The following is a 17,894-nucleotide window of genomic DNA, read 5'->3' on the forward strand; positions in this document are numbered from 1 at the left end:
GCCCAGCGATTCTGTTTCTAGGTAAATTCTTCCCCGTGTGCACAGACATGGACAGCTTCTTGCCAAACAGTTGGTATTAGCAGTAATTTGTAAGCCCTCTAGATGTCACTTAGATGAGGAAGTCAAAAAATTGGCTTATGTGGTTGTGGGGGTCTGGAAAATCTGAAATTATAGGGTAAGCCAGCAGCTGGAAGTCCATGAGCAGAACATCTTCTTCCTCAGGGAAACCTCAGTTTCATTCTTAAAGCCTTTCAATGGATTGAGTGAAGCCCACGCAGATTATGGAGGATAATCTCCTAAAGGCTACTGGTGGTTAACCACATCTTCAGAAGTCCTACACAACAACACCTAAATTAGTATTCAGTCGACTAACTAGGTACGGTAGCAGACACACAAAATTAGCTATCACAAAGGGATACAGAAAGAAGTTAAATAGGAATAAACTCAGTTAACACATATCAAGGTCAACAGGTCTCTGAAGTATAACATTGAATTTTTTAAAAAGGTGTGACAGTAAAATTTATTATATGATACTATTTATTTAATTAAATGCTCAAGCAAAATTACCAATCCTGACTAAATATATGTGTGAATAAAATGAGTTAGAAAGTTTCCAGTCAATTAGCTGTTCCCTGTGGGTAGGTAAAAAAGATATGAGACTTGGATGGGGTGGTTAAAACACCTTGTGGTTTTGCCATGTAGTTCTGTAATGTTTTAATTCCTTTTCAGCAAAGGAAATCAACATGACAGTGTTAACCATTACTAATTCCCGGGAGGACTACAGGTAGTTGGAGAATCTTCTTTTTCTCCCCTACTCCTTCCCTTTTTTTAAGGGAAAGAAAAGGAGAAAATCAGAAATATTTGTTTGCCTGGGTAGAACTTGTCCATATTGTGTAACTATTTGAAGATTAATTATACTCATCTAACATCAAGAGGAGTTTCCCTGGTGGCTCAGCAGTAAAAGAATCTGCCTACCAATGCAGGAGGTGTGGGTTCGATCCCTGGTCGGGAAGATCCCCTGGAGAAGGAAATGGCAACTCACCCAGTATTCTTGCCCTTGCCTGGGAAATCCCATGGACAGGGGAGCCTGGTGGGCTACAGTTCATGAGGTTGCAAAGAGTCAGGCATGACATAGCAACTAAACAACAGCAACAAATCAGGGGTAAGATTCTTCCCCAAAGAAAATATTGTAGAAACTTGCATAATTTCTTACCCTAAAATAGTGATCTCTGTCATAAAAGCATTTTTTATCTCACTTTATTGTATAGTCCTCCTCAAAGAACTTATCTGGAGGCCTGAGGGGTGAGTGCAAAGGTTAGTGCCTGGGCCTGATTCTAGCTATGGGACCTTCGGGGAGGTTTTTATATTTCACGTCTCAAAGTTTCATGTCTCATCTGTAAAATGGGGGTGATAACTGTTGCATTGTTAGGGTCTGAAGAGAGAACCCAAGTGACGTGCCAGGCCTAGAGCCTGAAACATAGACTCTGGAGCATCAAAATGCATCTCAGAAAGAAAAAAGGAATTGAGTTTCCAACTGGATAGAGCAGATAATAATTACACCTCCAGTTTTCTTGGTACCGCCTGCTTCTGGAGGTTTCTGTACTCATGGTCTCTCTCACCCTGACGTGACACTTTGAGGCAGGAGAGCCCGGATCATTTGTTTTCACCTTTCTGAGAGGAAGCGGTGGTGCCTGGAGACTTCTGTGTAAATAGGAGTGCTCATCCCCCTGAAGAGCAGACTAATACTTCGAGCTCCTGTCTTGCAACGTTAATTACTATAGTTGATTCAGTGCACTAGGAGTCAGGTGCCCTGAAGAGCACACAGTAAGTGTTCCATAAATGTTAGTTATTATTTCATGGAATCCTCATACCCGTCATGAGGTAAAAATGAGTTTTTGCCACCTTACAGACGAGGAGACTGGGGCTCAGCAAGGATAGATGTGATTTGCCCAAGGATTCGAGGCCATAGTGTTTTTATGCCGTGTTCCCCCACCCCTCATGTTCATTGCTACTGGGATGGCATGTTACAAATTATTTGTTGTTCAGTCGCTAAGTCGTGTCTGACTCTTTGCAACTCAGTGGACTGCAGTACACCAGGCTTCCCTGTTGTGCACTATCTCCTGGAGTTTGCTCAAATTCATGTCCATTGAGTCTGTAATGCTACCTAACCATCTCACCCTCTGCAGTCCCCTCTCCTGCCTTCAATTTTTCCCAGCATCAGGGTCTTTTCCAATGAGTCAGTTCTTCCCATCAGGTGGCCAATGTATTGAAGCTTCAACTTTAGCAACAGTCCTTCCAATGAAGATTCAGGGTTGATTTTCTTTAGGATTGACTGATTTGATCTTCTTGCTGTCCAAGGGACTCTCTAGAGTCTTCTCCAGCACCACAATTTGAAAGCATCAGTTCTTCGGCACTCAGATGATACTAATTGATCTGTAATACAGTTGATAGCTGGTAGCCTAGACAGATCATACAGACTGTTCACATTTGACTGGTGGGAAGCATTTTTCTGTATGTATATCTTCGAATATGAGTACTTTTTCTCTAACTTAATATTTCAAACAAAAACATCTCAGTTTCTAATTTTCTTGGCTTCTGCTCCCCGTTCAAGATGGGCATGAACACATGGCTCTTCAGACCATCAGTTAGTCCACAGGCATCTGCCCTTTTGCCAGATTTACTCACCATTACTTTCCCTAAGGGCTCCCCAAGGTGGCTTAGCGGTAAAGAACCCACCTGCCAATGCAGGAGATGCGGTTTGATCCCTGGGTCAGAAAGAGCCCCTGAAGAAGGAAATGGCAACCCAGTCCAGTATTGTTGCCTGGGAAATCCCATGGACAGAAGAGCCTGGGAGGCTACAGTCCATTGGGTCACAAAAGAGTTGGACATGACTTAGCAACTAAACAACAACAGCTTTCTCTAAAGGCAGGGGACGTAATCACATACTGATGATGTCAGTCTAGAAACTGCAGCTTCCAACAACACCTGGAAGAAGGAAGTGAGATTTTCTATTAATACAAATGACTTCTATCTAGAAGTAATCTCAGTTAGCCCTGTTGTTGTTGAGTCACTCAGTCGTGTCTGACTCTTTGTGACCCCATGCACTGCAGCACGCCAGGCTTCCCTCTCCTTCACCATCTCCTAGAGCTTGCTCAAACTCATGTCCATTGAGTCGGTGATGCCATCCAACCATCTCATCCTCTGTCATCCCCTTCTCTTGCCTTCAATCATCCCCAGGATCAGCATCTTTTCTAATGAGTCAGCTCTTCACATCAGGTGGCCAAAGTATTGGAGCTTCAGCATCAGTCCTTCCAATGAATATTCAGGATTGATTTCCTTTAGGATTGATTGGTTTGATCTCCTTGCAGTCCAAGGGACTCTGAAGAGTCTTCTCCAACACCACAGTTCAAAAGCATCAATTCTTCAGTGCTCAGCCTTCTTTATGGCCCATCTCTCACATCCATACATGACCACTGGAAACTATAGTTAGCCCTTATGAACAAGTATTCATGTCACATGAAATTAAAAGGTTCCTTGTTTAAGATTTGTGACATTTTGCTAGATTAATTCACATGAGACTATTTAAAATAAAATATCAAAAATTTCAAAGATACATACAGTACCTGAATCAAGTTATAAAAAGCCCCATATTAGAGATTCTTAAATCACTTTTAAAGCTTATTCTAGTGTAACTATAACCCACAGTTTTCAACTGAGAAAAGTTAAAACAAACAGCTGAAATATCAAATAATTTGTCCTTGGTCTTGTAGAGAATTGACAAAAGAAATGGAAAGAGAAACTACTGCTTAGGAATGTAAGGTCAGCTCAGTTTAACTATCTGTCTAGTCATATTTGTATTTATGCTTTATAAATATCCTGTAGTTTCATACTGGTAAAGGTAATACTTTTCAATAATGAAAGAAAAATCTAAATGGTGACAAAGTTGAAACCATCATAAGATTGTATAATACCTTTTACAATTATGACCTGTAACTATGCATGAGGCAGAGGAATTGTATGAGCTAAACGGAGCAACTAGAAATCTGGTGGGATGTGCCTGTAGGTTCTCAGTGGCCTTTTCCTCAGTGGTCTGGGGACTAGCTAGGGACAAATTCCCTAAGGCCCAGAGTTCTTGTGACAGAACCAACCCTCTTCACTAGGAGGTGCAGCACAGGTACAACAGAGATGTTGCCAGTCGTCTTTTTTAGCCTAGAAGATCCATTTTCTTCCCTGAATGGAAAGGAAACTCATTTTGGTTCAGATTGCTTTGACACATTATCCCCCTCACTGAGCAGTAACTGTTGGAATACTTCCTAGGCTTTTGTTATTGATGGTAACAAAATAGTGATTGTTGGCCCAATAATGCCTTTTATAATGTATTTTGTTTTTATACTTGGAATCTTACGCCTTTTATTCTTTGTGCCAAACTTAAAATGGATTTGTTCATTATTGCTCTTGAGTCTAAATTTGAGTCTCTATAAACAATTCAGGTCTTGGCAAGCCTTGACACGCATGGCCTTTGACCCAACTACTGCCCTCCCCCTCAAAATTTAGGACTTGTCCAATTCACAAGGACATCCATTGCTATGATAAAAATTTTGCAGATTGTGAATTATGACAGCCACACTGCTTTTCTGTTCCTGAGTTTAAAAATACATGTACTTCAGCTAAAATAGCTAGATTAATGGCCAACAGCCAGTGGAGAAGTGGATTTTCCACTATTCAAAGAGGCCAGAATTTCCAGGGGAACCATTTCTGTAGCAAAACCTAAAATAAAGAATTGAAGTATATGTTGATCTTCCAAGCTTAAAAATTCTTGTGTTTTTTTTCTCTGAAGTCAGTGGTGGTCTTTGTCTTAGTTGAACTTTTTTACAGTTGAATCATTTGGATAATGGTTTATGCTTGGTATTAACTTTGAAAGTTCTCATGAATTCATTGTTTTTGAAATTTTAAGAGAGGAGTTATATGTAAACAGTCCAAGAATTCTATCAAGAAATCAAATTCTATTTTGAACTAAGAATAATCTTAGGAAAGAACACAGAGCTTAGCTTCTTTTTGTGACTGCTTGTCTGCTAGAAGGCAGGTTGCTCTGTATTGGTATCCTTGTACATATTACCATCTAGACTCACGTAAGATTATTGTAAGAATTTTAAATGATGTTTCAAAATAGTTTTATCTTTTTATTGGAAAGCAGCCATTTTCTAATGAAGTTATTACATTTTAAAAATTACTGAAATCTCATACATTGCCTATGGGAATGTAAAACAGTACAGCCAGCTCTGGAAAACAGCTTGGCAGCTTCCTGTGAAGTTACACATCCATCTCCTGTGTGACGCGGTGGTTGAACTACCAGGTGTTTATTCTAGAGATAGGAACACTTACATTCACTCACAAGTCTGTACGTGATTGTCCACATCAGGGTTATTTGTAATTGCTGAAAACTGAAAACGACCCAGATGGTCAATGGTGCAGTGGATAGACTGTGATACATCCATGCCCTGGACCACTGACAGAAGAGAAAGGAATAAGCTGGTGATACACCCAGCAACTTGGGTGGTTCTTAAGGACATCGTGCTGAGTGGAAAAATTAGTCTCTAAAGGCCACATACTGTACAACTCCACCTATATTACATTCTCACAGTGACAAAATTATGATGATTGAGATCAGCGGTTGCCAGGGGTTAGGTTGATTGGGCTTTATTATAAAGGGGTAGCATCCTGGAGACCTTTGTGTTATTGGAAGAGTTCTGTATCATAATTGTGGTGACGGTTATACAAATCTATACGTGTGATAAAACTTCGTAGAAACAAGGCACACACCCTGCAAATTAGAGGTATAACAACTGGTAAATCCAAATAAGGTCTGTAGTTTAACTGTGTTGTACCAATGTTGGTTTCCTGGTTTAGATGATGTACTTTGGCCATTTAAGTTCCCATTGGTGGAAGCATACATGGGACCTTTTATACAGTTTTTATAACTAGTTGTGTGCCTTAAGCTATTTCAAAAGTAAAAACTTAAAAGAATTAAGGAAAGATGATAGAAATAGCAGCTATGGCGACAGGTCCCTGTGATCAGTGCTAAGACTGACTGGCTTGCCAGGGGACTGGTGAGAGGGCAGCCTCGGCTCTGGGGCTTCATGGCTTTGCCTGTGAAGGAGGCTCAGCTGACTGGCTCCAGCAAGACAAGCTAAGTGGACTTCCAGTTAAGCGTGGCCCATTGACCTCATATGTTTTTCTTCTTTTCCGAGAGTACATTAAAATGATGGCAAAGGAACTTAACCCCCTGTAAATCCATAATGTAGATACCTGAGAAAGGAAATATCTATTGACCAAAAGCCTAAAGAAATTTGGGGTGATAGAAATGGACAGAGGTACGATAACTGCCTTACACGAACCGAAAGAGCCTGCAGAGAGGAGTGCCGCAGAGAACTGAGCCCTTCACCCCAGAGAGCCCCCCGGGCTGCAGAGCAGGCCCCACAGAAGGAGGGAGCCGCAGGGCTGGGACAGGCATGACACAGGCGGCTCACCTCCAGGCCCCTGGCTGCCCCGGCCACCGTTGTCACAGCTGCTCCCTCTGCCTGGCAGCCAAGGTGCAGTCTCAGGATGTGTTACTCAGCACTGCTCTCGACTTGGAGACCCCAGCCGAGGCACTGAAACTCAGGAAGAAGTCAGCACGGTGAGCTGTGGGATACTCAACCGCCTTCCAGACCTGGGAAAGCCGGCTCCCTGGTGACTGCTGTTTCCACCCTCCGCCCACCCCCAGGGATAGGAAGTTAGAAGTTTCTCTGGAGAGACCCCGTGGCCCTTGGTTACTGTCTCTTGGCCAGTTTCTTGACAGCTGACTCGCTGTCCAGTTGTTTTGAATGAAGCTGCCTAGTCAATAGCCACCCTGAATGCACATGCGCACACTTCCAGCCAGCGCTTTAGGGCTTGCTTCCTAAATACAAACTGTTAGTCAAGGATCACCAGACATGTAAGGAATGCCTCCAACATCAAAGACAGTTAGATACCCAACAGTGGGGGACTGGCAGGTAATAGCCCTCAAATTACAGTTTATTCAGATAAGAGATGATACCACATCCATGAAACAAGAACAGGATGCCTTTTAAAAGGAATGATCAAAAAACTTGAAAGAGCCCAAAAATATATCAAAAGTTTTAAAAACAGAAGAGTTGGAAAGTAAAGTTGAGGCTATCTGTCAGAGACAGAACAAAAAACGAAGAATCAGAGGAAAAGGGTAAGATGATTAGAGAATAAATCCAGGTTATGTGAAATCCTTCTCAGAGTTCCAGAGAATGAAGAGATGAGAATCAAACAGGAACATTTTTCAGACCTGAAGGATGTACTTTTCTCTATGGGTAGGGTCTGCTTGAGTGCCAGTAAAGTAAATTAAAAAAATACCCACACTGAGACAGACCACTGTGTAGTTTCAGAACACAGGAATAAAGAGAAGGGTTCCAGAAATAAGCCCCTTCCCCTGCCCCATCTCATCAAAAAAAAAAAAAAAAAAAGTCATATACAAATGACAGCTGACTTCTCAGTAGCAAAACTGGATATTAAAGAGAGTGGAGGGCTTCCCTGGTGACTCAGTGGTAAGGAGTCCTCCTGCCAGTGCAGGAGACACAGGTTGGCTCCCTGGATCCAGGAGGCTCCCACTTGCCTCAGAGCAACTAAGCTAACGTGCCACAGCGGCTGAGCCTGTGCTCCCGAGCCCAGGAGCCTCGGCTACTGGCACGCCCTAGAGCCTGTGCTTGCTGCAGCTAGAGAAAAGCCTGTGCGGCAGCAAAGACCCAGCACGGCTGAAAATAAATAAAATTATTTTAAAAAATAAAGACAGTAATATATAAGGAGCAATATCTTTTAAATCCTAAGGGAAAATCACTTTCAACCTGAAATACTCTGCCCACCGAAATACCAATCAAACATCAAGGTAAATATAATTTCAGACACAAGGGGACTCACATCTACCTCCTATGTCATTTCTCGGGTCATTCTTAGAGAATGATCTCCAGCAAATAGGGATAAATGAAGAAAGAGGAAGATGTGGAATCCAGCTAATGAGACTCTCGTCACATGGGAGACCAAAAAGGGACATGTGAGGGCAACAGCGTGGCAGGAAACGGTCAGGCCAGGCTGAGCAAGAGGACAGAGAGTCCTTAGGGATGTTCAGGGGAAAAAAAAAAAATGAAGATTAACTGACCACTTCGGCTTGAAAGATATCAATAGGCTTCTGTTAGATCTCATGGAGTGTGAGGAAGATGCATGGAAAAATCTAAGGAGGCATTGGAATGAGACTTGTTAATCTCAGGAGAAACAAAAAGGTGTATCAAGAAAGGAAGCACCATTCTTGGTACATTCCTTACATTGTAGTGACCAGTATTTACAAAGTCATAATAAATATTGACTATTGATTTTCCAGGAAACTGCTGTTATGTAGGGAATACTGGAAACAAGGAAAGTAGAGTTGTTTACTGTAGCAGAAGGCCAGTGGTTATTGTCCAAAGTCAAGAAGTCAAGAATATTAACCAAAACTATGGCAGTAAATACAAAAGAGCACTTTCAGTGGAGCTGTTACATGGGAGTAAGGCCAGGGGTGGGGAAGGGTTGAGGCAGGGATTATTTTCCATTTTTTGTCTAATAAAATAAAATGCATCTAATAAAATAAAAGTTGATAAAAACTTTTAATATTAAATAAAAGTTATAATGTTCTTTAACAAAGAACACTTATAATAAAAGTTATTATGTTCTTTCTCCCCTGCTAACATGTAATGGAGAACCTCTTTATCCTGAAGAATACATGTGTTATGTTTCTGCCCCTTTGAAAGTTGTGTGGTTTTTTATTCTTTGTTGCTTGGGCCTCTACAAACAAGGTACAGATTTTGGTTGAGGCGGGCAGTAAAGAGATTTGACTGGTCTACCTGGAAAGATTAATATTGTGAAGCTTATTGTTTGTAGGTGGGACAAATACATTTGGTCACCAAATATATTCAGAGCCTCATAGGAATGATTTCTTGTCTGTAACATCAGATTTAGGATAGCGTTTTAAATTTAGACTAATGTTCTAAATAGTTGCCTGTCTTGTCATAGTGCTTCTCTCTCTGTTTATGACCTTCTATTGATGTTGAAATTACGCTTTTAAAAATGAAATCCGTGACATCTGCAGAGATAAGAGCATCATGAAGCCCAGAATGGGAAACCACATCTCCACCTCCACTGCTGTGAGCACAGGCCCTGGTGCACACCCCACAAATATGTAATGAATGAACTGATGGCCTGGAGAAAATGCCAGTGACCACCTACAAAGAACGTTCCCAGCTGTCCTGTGTCCTAGAGCCATCCACAGCCTCCCTCTCCTAGTAATTGCAGAGCAAAAACAGCTCTTAGAAATGTCTGTTCTCTTGCTCAAATTCCTGTCCATGGAGTCAGTGATGCTATCCAACCATCTCATCCTCTGCCACCCCCTTCTCCTCCCACCTTCAATCTTTCCCAGCACCAGGGTCTTTTCCAGTGAGTTGGCTCTTCACATCAGGTGAGGTGGCCAAAGTATTGGAGCTTCAACTTAAGCATCAGTCCTTACAATGAATATTCAGGCTTGATTTCCTTTAGGACTGACTGGTTTGATCTCCTTGCAGTCCAAGGGACTCTCAAGAGTCTTCTCCAACACCACAGTTTGAAAGCATCAATTCTTTGGCACTCAGCCTTCTTTATGGACCAAAAATCTTCTTTATTGATAGCCAAAACACTGTCCATATACTTAAGTTCCTGTCATGCACCCGTGTTTCCTAGTGTGACGGCCATTAACTTACCTAAACCCAAAAGGAGTATTGGCTTCTGAACTGACAGCCCCCTGCAGGGTGTGCTTTGTGGGGACTGTATGTCTGCTGCAGACTCCATTTACAGTCAGTTCTAGGCAGCTCCAGGGCAGGCGTGGCCAGGGTCACGTGGCCGCACCAGTTCCCTCAGTCAGGATGGATGTGCTCTTTCCTGCTTTTGAATCAGCATCCATGACTTTGTGGACGGTACCACTGGGCACACATGGGGATCCTTGGCTATGCAGTGATGACCTCTAAAGGTTACTTGGTCTAGTGGTCACTTATTTTCTTAATTTGGTTTTTTGTTTGTTTTTCAGAATGTAATGGAACAGTTCAATCCCGGGCTACGAAATTTAATAAACCTAGGGAAGAATTATGAAAAAGCTGTTAATGGTAAGTGTCTGTTTTCTAAATTTATAAATACAGAGGGCATACAAAGCCACTCATTAAATATTTTACTTAATTATTTTTAAGTACTTGTTACTGAATTTCTAAAATACCTTTAAATTGGTACAGTTTATAATTAATCTACAGAACTTTGCAATGGTAGGATATTAGTTTATTTGAAATGAGTGAATTGAATAATAGACTACTATAAGTGACATATCTTAAATATCAGATTTTGCTTTTTGAAATTGCTTAATCTTTTATATCATTAAAATATAAACATGTTTTCTACTTTATAAACCAAATTCTTTGTAAACCAATATATTAAAAAGGTAGTTAAAATGTTAGGATCCTAAAGCATAGGAATTACTCTCCTTTTTATTTATATAGAAGAATTTCTGATCTTTGAGTGTATCATTGGGTGGGGGGCGATGTATCACTTTTGCTAGTAATATGAGAAATAAGATGTTTAGCCTGAATGGAAAAACATCTAAATTAAAAGTTGAACTTAGATTCTCATTTAAAATGGACTCAAGCATTGGCTTTTGTCTCTCTGTGAACTAGAGTCAGTTGCTGGTTTGAACAGATTTTGTTTGAGGAAGGTGATGTGCGTCTACACATGCATTCCCCTCCCCAAGGCGGGTGTTGTCAGAGATCACCTTGAAAATAATCACCAAATTCTAACACGGTCAGAACCGTTCTCCATATGTAGCACGTGTCACCCACCCGCCAAACATTCAGATCCCAGTTTCACCATCTACCCTGATTCACTGGGACCAGCATGTAACATAAGTAGAAAGCTTAGTTTCCAACAGTAAGATTTGAAGAAGCCTTCAGGTCAAGCTCTGTGTCTTTTCTCCCCGTCTTGCTTCTGTCCTTCACAATACGCCCACCTCTGGCTGCTCCCTGGGGATGTTTTGAAAATAAACCTGCGCCCTCATACCCTCAGCCTGGGCATGTGCCAGGAAAGGGGAGGTACTGGCAAGACTTGGGACGCTGGATGACAGGCGCTCTGCTGTTGCAGTCGCTGCTGCCATAAACTGCTTGTTGACTTTCCTCTGGATCTTGGTGCTCTCGGCCAGTGTCCAGCGTCAGGAAGTGCAGCAGACCTGGCCTTTTCCTCCCTCACACCCCGGGCAGTATGGATAACTTCTGTGGGTGCCCCCTCCCTCTTTTAACAAACTGGAGCCTTGTTTTGCAAGCTGACTCTCCCCTGATGAGGGGGTAGGGGCCTTCCCTGGTAGCTCAGAAGGTAAAGAATCCACCTGTAATGCTGGAGACCCCAGTATGATCCCTGAGTCAGGAAGATCCCCTGGAGAAGGGAATGGCTACCCACTCCGGTATTTTTGCCTGGAGAATTCCATGGACAGAAGAGCCTGGCAGGCTACAGTCCATGGGCTCACCAAGTGTTGAGTATGACTGGGCGACTAACACTTTGACTTTTTTCTCCCCTGATGATCACCTAGTCACAAAGTCGTCACCTTATCCATCACCATGAAGGAGAGCACTCTGACCTGCAGTTGTTTTTTTCCTTTCTAGCATGAGCTGCCTCTCTGAGACAGAGATTTATAAAGTGACGCAGTGAACAGCCCACAGCTTAGCCTCCTGCTAACAGGACTTCTCCCCAGAGCCTCTTATCACTTTAATACCTCCTGAGGCCTATTTTGCACTTCATAAGGTGTTTCCAGAATTTCTGAAGGCCATCTGTTTTTAGCTGAAGCCATTGAGAAACTTCAATGAAACGTGTCAAGTCCTTGGTAAGAATCTGTAGTACAGTCAAGGAGGCCATGTGTGCAGTGAGGCAGCAGGCACTGCTGATAAACAGCACGGTCAGGGGTCTGAGCGGAAAGTCAGGAGAGCAGGCGGGAGGCCGTGCGTGGCTGAGCGGGCTGACAGGGGCAGCAGGCCGCCGCTGCTTTCTAGTGCTGCAGACACAAGAGACAGCCTGCAAGCTGAGCCCCGGGGTCCGCACTCGCGTGGGTGCAGAGCATGGGGGAGTAGAAAACTTAAGGTGGAATGAGGTCCCATTATTAGCATATCTGGATGCAGCATCGGTTACCTGTTGCTGTGTAACACACTGCCGCTGAGTTGGATGGCTTCAGATGACAATAGTTCGCTATTTCCAATGGTCCTATAAAGGCAGTACAGTTGCCTGTATGCCCGAGACTGCATCGCAGTCAGAATCGGCTGGGGCCAGGGCTGGGCTCACCTCCTTTCTCAGGCCTGGCCGGCTGTCCCAAGAGTACAAGCCCTGTGGGAGTTATGCCTGCTTGTACCCCATTGGCCAAAGCAAGTCACATGACCAAACCACTCCTCTGTGTCCTAGACACCACCACCAGCTGGGAGGTGTGATTCATTGAAGGCCACAATTATAAAAATCCATGATGAACTCTGTGGAGTGAGACAGGCTACCCCTGGGCAGTGGGAGGCCACTGAAGCTTTTTGAGCAGAACTGTAACCTAGTGAAATCATATTTTAAGGAAAAGTTTTCTGGTGGAAGTGTGTAATTTAGGTTGATGAAATAGCTGGTCAGCCACTAAATGAGAACTAATGAGCTTCATTCCTTAAAACAGTAGCCTGTATAAAATCTCTAATATATTCACAAGAGGGAGTACAATTATGAAAATACCAGTTTCTTTTTTTTTCTGGATAATTTTTACATTAATACAGCTTTATCATAAAAGCAGGATATTTTACTAGACTAAGAAGATTTAATAGTTTTAAACATAAGTCAACAGTTAGTGAAACTGGAAAAATTCGAAACTGTTGTAACTGAAAAAATTTCAATGTAGTATGTGGATACAGACCAAAAATTTTGTTTGTGTTGTGTAATCCTGTATTACCCTTCTCCTGCTAATTTGCTTTGCAGCTTATCAGTACCTCAGAATTTTAAATCTTCCCACTAAAATATTACATACATTAACTTGACAGTTTACTGGCTATAAGCCTTGTTTTTAGGTGGAGGCACCTCTTTTTCAGTGCTAGCTGAGACCAAAGAGTCAAAGAGCACTGTGATTTGAACCGAGGAAGTGACCATGCCAGCTGGCCTTGCGTGCACTGCCTCTGTTTCTTCACTGACCTTAGGTCTGGCCCAGAATGTCTCTGCTCTGCTCCCCTTCATGAAACAGGGTGGTAACATCAGCACCCTGGGTCTTAATGCTGTCTGGTAGATGAATTAACTTAAGTGGCGAATTGGAGAGTCTACCTAAATGCTATTTGTTGTTGTTCTTTTTTTATAATTATGCTTTATGGTTATCCTCAGTTCAGTTCAGTCACTCAGTCATGTCCAACTCCCTGCGACCCCATGGACTGCAGCATGCCAGACTTCCCTGTCCATCACCAACTTCCAGAGTTTACTCACACTCACATCCATTGAGTCGGTGATGCCACCCAACAATCTCATCCTCTGTCGTCCCCTTCTCCTCCCGCCTTCAATCTTTCCAAGCATCAGGGTTTTTTCAAATGAGTCAGTTCTTCGCATCAGGTGGCCAAAGTATTGGAGTTTCAGCTTCGGCATCAGTCCTTCCAGTGAATATTCAGCACTGATTTCCTTTAGGGTGGACTGGTTTGATCTCCTTGCAGTCCAAGGGACTCTGAAAAGTCTTCTCCAACACCACAGTTCAAAAGCATCAATTCTTCCGCCCTCAGCTTTCTTTAGAGTCCAACTCTCACATCCACACATGGCTACTGGAAAAGTCATAGCTTTGATTAGATGGACCTTTGTTGGCAAAGTAGTATCTCTGCTTTTTAATATGCTGTCTCGGTTGGTCATAACTTTTCTTCCAAGGAGTAAGCGTCTTTTAATTTCATGGCTGCAGTCACCATCTGCAGTTACTTTGGAGCCCCCCAAAATAAAGTCTGTCACTGTTTCCTTTGTTTCCCCATCTACTTGCCATGAAGTGATGGGACCAGATGCCATGATCTTAGTTTTCTGAATGTTGAGTTTTAAGCCAACTTTTTCACTCTCCTCTTTCACTTTCATCAGGAGGCTCTGTAGTCTTTTTGCTTTCTGCCATCCTCAGTCTTATGAAATAATACTGTAGTAGATCATTACATTTCCTAAACTTATTTGTATATATGTATGAAGTAAAAGCTGTAACTTTTGTAATTTTTTAACTCTCAAGACCTGCAAAAATAGATTCATCTATTTGCCATGAAACTACTTTTTTGGCAATGGCAACCCACTCCAGTGTTCTTGCCTGGAAGATCCCAGGGACGGAGGAGCCTGCTGGACTGCTGTCTATGGACAGAGTCGGACATGACTGACACGACTTAGCAGCAGCAGCATCTTCAACCATACTTGTAGATTAATTAAGTCTATGATCTCTTCCACCTTTTTTCAACTTGAAATATCTTTTAAAATCCATCTTTGAAAACAATTCCCGCTCTACACAGGGGCAGAGTGGCTGGTGTGGCCTCAGGTTTTCTTCTGAGTGAGAGGAGATTGCTTAGGGATCTTTTATCTCCAAAATCCTGTGATTTCCAAGGCTCCCAGGCAAAGTGAGGTCTGTGTAAGAAGCCAGCCTTTGAGCAAGATAAAATATTTTCTCCAAAGTCACACTAAATAGCCTAGGTCTTGTTGAAAATCTTGCTTACTGCATACCGAGAGTCTCCTGAAACCCAGCCTGCTGTAAAGTAAAAGAAGGGATTGGTATTAGCAGCTTCAACTAGTTTGTCCAATACACATGCTATTATGGCATTTTTAGATTAACCCTCTGTTTCACTTGCCCAACAAGGTCATGTTAGTTAGTTGGAAGTAACAGTGGAATTCAAACCCAGATTTGTCTTGCTTTTGACATACTCTCCAACCACCGCCCACCCCACCCCCCCAAAAAAGGAAAGAAAAAGTAAACCAAATCAAGAGCAGATTTCTATACCTTATAATGTAGTTTTCAGAATCTGTTTTAAAGGAGAAATGTGATTTTTAAGATAAGTTTTCCTGTCTCTGCCAAAAAGGAGGGGAAAGAAAAGCAGAGCATTCAGTTATTTTTCAGGTAATTGTGTTGTTTTTTGAAATGATAATGCATTTCAGATTTCATACACTTTTCTCCTGGCAACAATATGGTAGTTGCTTGTGCCTTAGATTATCTGTTTCAACAGGAAAAAGTAAAAATGCCGTCAAAGGCCCGGGTGCCTAGGCCACCCCATACAAGCCCCTCCAGCTAACCGCGTTGCAGGCTTGTGTTGCTGTAAGTGACCAGCTGGCTGGAGTGGACATGTCCCAGCCTTGAGCCTGTGTTAGGAACACAGCCGCTCTGGGACTGGCGTCGAGATCAGCTTCTCTGGGCCTCCAGCCCCTGCGGCTGAAGGTTCCCAGGGCTGGTCAGAGGCAAGGGTGCCCTGGGTGCCGTCCGGTGGGGGGGGTCCTCCACCCAGCAGAGCTCTCGAGCACCACCCCTGCCCTCTCAGCCACACTCGCCTTGGCCACAAGGGACTCAGGTGTTCGGAAGGAAACCTGTATCGCTTCCTCCTTTCTGTCTGTAAGTGACTATTCTGTGTGCCACCTTCCCTCTCTAGCTATGATCCTGGCAGGAAGAGCCTACTACGATGGAGTGGCCAAGATTGGGGAGATTGCCACCGGGTCCCCCGTGTCAACAGAGCTGGGTGAGCTGACCGTCCATTACCTGTCCACCTAACTTGAGCCGCGGTTCCTGGGCTGCCGTTGTACGAACCCGGAGAAGAGCACACGGAGAAGTGGCACAAATGCAGAATAGAAAGGGGGCACTCGGGTTCCTTCGCCTCTGCGGTCTGTCCGCAGTGGAGGCTTAGATGAGGGCAGGCCACTGGGAACTGGGCTTCTGCCCCTGAGGTTTGGGCCCCAGCTCCCCCTTGAAGCGTGAAGCCTGGGAGCCCTGACCTAGATTCCTAACTGGAGGGGTGAACACCAGGCCTCCCGCCACTGACAGAGCGTTTCCTGTGAGTCACCCCGCAGAGTCCGGCTCCTTTACGCTCTGCTCTTGGCCGTCGCTGCTTCCCCAGTCGCCCTCGGTTGTGATTTTTCCGGTTTTGCTGGTATGAATGGATCCCCTGTGCACTCGCAGAGGGTGCGGGCAGCCACACCCGGGTGCGCCGAGGCTTCTCCGTACAGAGCTCTCTCACTGTGCCATCTCCAGAACCTCACACAGAAGCATCATTTTAAAAACTTGTTGAACACATCTTACTTGACAAAGGGTAACATTTCAGACTTCACAGTGTGTGTCAGAATTTGAAGGGTTCAGAAAACCAGAGGAAAGGATTGGCACAGTGTGTGTGCTTCCTTTTTAAAGAAAAGTGCGTCCCTCTCCAGTTAAAAAGTGGACCGGCAAGCAGAGGAGGGGCAAAGGAGCATGTGTGTAAGGTTCAGATAATGGGTTTCTGTGCTAAGTGTCTTGAGGGTTTTTTAGATACGGTGTTTTTCCACGATTGCTTGGAAAGCTCTTAACTGACCCATAAAAGCCATGGAACAAGTTCGAGGTGTGGTGACGGTTCTGGGGTTGGAGGCTGGGCTGCTGGGTAAGGCAGTGGATCTGGGCCCTTGTTAACTTTCTCTGACAACTTTTGTACTCAAAAGAGTTCATAGTCTTGAAACCTGTAGCCAAAAGCCTGAAGTGATGCTGAATGATCAATAAGTCAGTACTGCGATATGTAATAGAATTGGTTACATGCAGAAAATTTTCAAAACCCTGAGTAGTCTTCTGTTGGTGCCATAACTTCTGCATGCTCTGGCAAGATCTGAATTCTAGTAACCCCATCCAAAGTGGATGAATTTAATAAAATACAGTGTAAAAAAAAAAAATTACATGCTGTTATATAGACAGAAGCAGTAAAACTTAGGACGTTTGAGGGATGATTGGACTGATTATAGGTTCCAAAAATAGAACTTAATTAAAAAGAAACATCCTATTTGTGTCAGGCATCATGCAAAAAAAATGCCTGATCCTTAGGCTAAAACATACGGTGCTTTGACTCAGCGTCATTCAGTGTGCCTTTTTAATGTTTTATGGTTCTTGCCACTGTTTGAATAAGACTTCTGTTCCACACCTTACTTGATTCAGCTGTGAGTTCATACTGTTGAATCAACTGTTTCCACAGCAACCGTGTTGTTATAAACATAGTCTTAAAACTTCAGCTTCAATGAGGAAAGCCTTCGTGCATATGTATTTCATTCAGAGGGGATGGAAATTACTTGCTATGTTTCATTTTTGTTCCAAGTTGCCCTTTTCACTTATATTCACTGTATCATATACTTAATTTTCTACTCACAGCCATTCCATGAGAAAGTTCTGTCCTTGTTGGAGTTGCTTTTGGAGGCCTGACATGTTCTGCTTTTGATTCATTTAGTTTATCTTATTGTTAATGTTTAGACTAAAATACTACCCTGTTTCTGTTTAAATTCCTGTATGGAAGAGCAGAGGACAATTCATAGGAAAAAGAGAAAGACCTAAAGTAGATTGTGTCTTTCTTGTTTTTCAAGAAGATTCTCTTGTCTGGTTTCTGAACTTGTGGTATTGGTGTTAAGATCTGCAGGGGAGTGTGTGCCCCGACCACACAGTTAGCAGGTGGTCCGACTTGAGAATCTGGGCTCCTCACCTCCACACTTGACTGCGCGTCCCTGAGGCCAAGGGAAAGGAAAGAGGCAGTCAGTCAGGTCGCGGTGGGGACCTTTTGGAGAAGGAGATGACTGGGAATTGTTGGTGTCTGAGCAGCCAAAGCCTA

The 17,894-nt window shown here is 43.2% G+C and overlaps 1 protein-coding gene across 1 annotated transcript in view; it reads left to right on the plus strand.

Moving 5' to 3' along the window:
- Positions 1–17,894, plus strand: part of BAIAP2L1 (BAR/IMD domain containing adaptor protein 2 like 1) — a 75,807-nt gene that overhangs the window by 17,478 nt on the left and 40,435 nt on the right. The window contains exons 2-3 of the mRNA XM_055562628.1: positions 10,130–10,205; positions 15,717–15,803. Of these exons, the coding sequence (XP_055418603.1) occupies positions 10,130–10,205; positions 15,717–15,803 (163 nt within the window). The remainder of the gene's footprint in view (positions 1–10,129; positions 10,206–15,716; positions 15,804–17,894) is intronic.

Source organism: Bubalus kerabau, chromosome 23 (assembly GCF_029407905.1).
Source record: "Bubalus kerabau isolate K-KA32 ecotype Philippines breed swamp buffalo chromosome 23, PCC_UOA_SB_1v2, whole genome shotgun sequence".
Classification (NCBI taxonomy): Eukaryota; Metazoa; Chordata; class Mammalia; order Artiodactyla; family Bovidae; genus Bubalus; species Bubalus kerabau.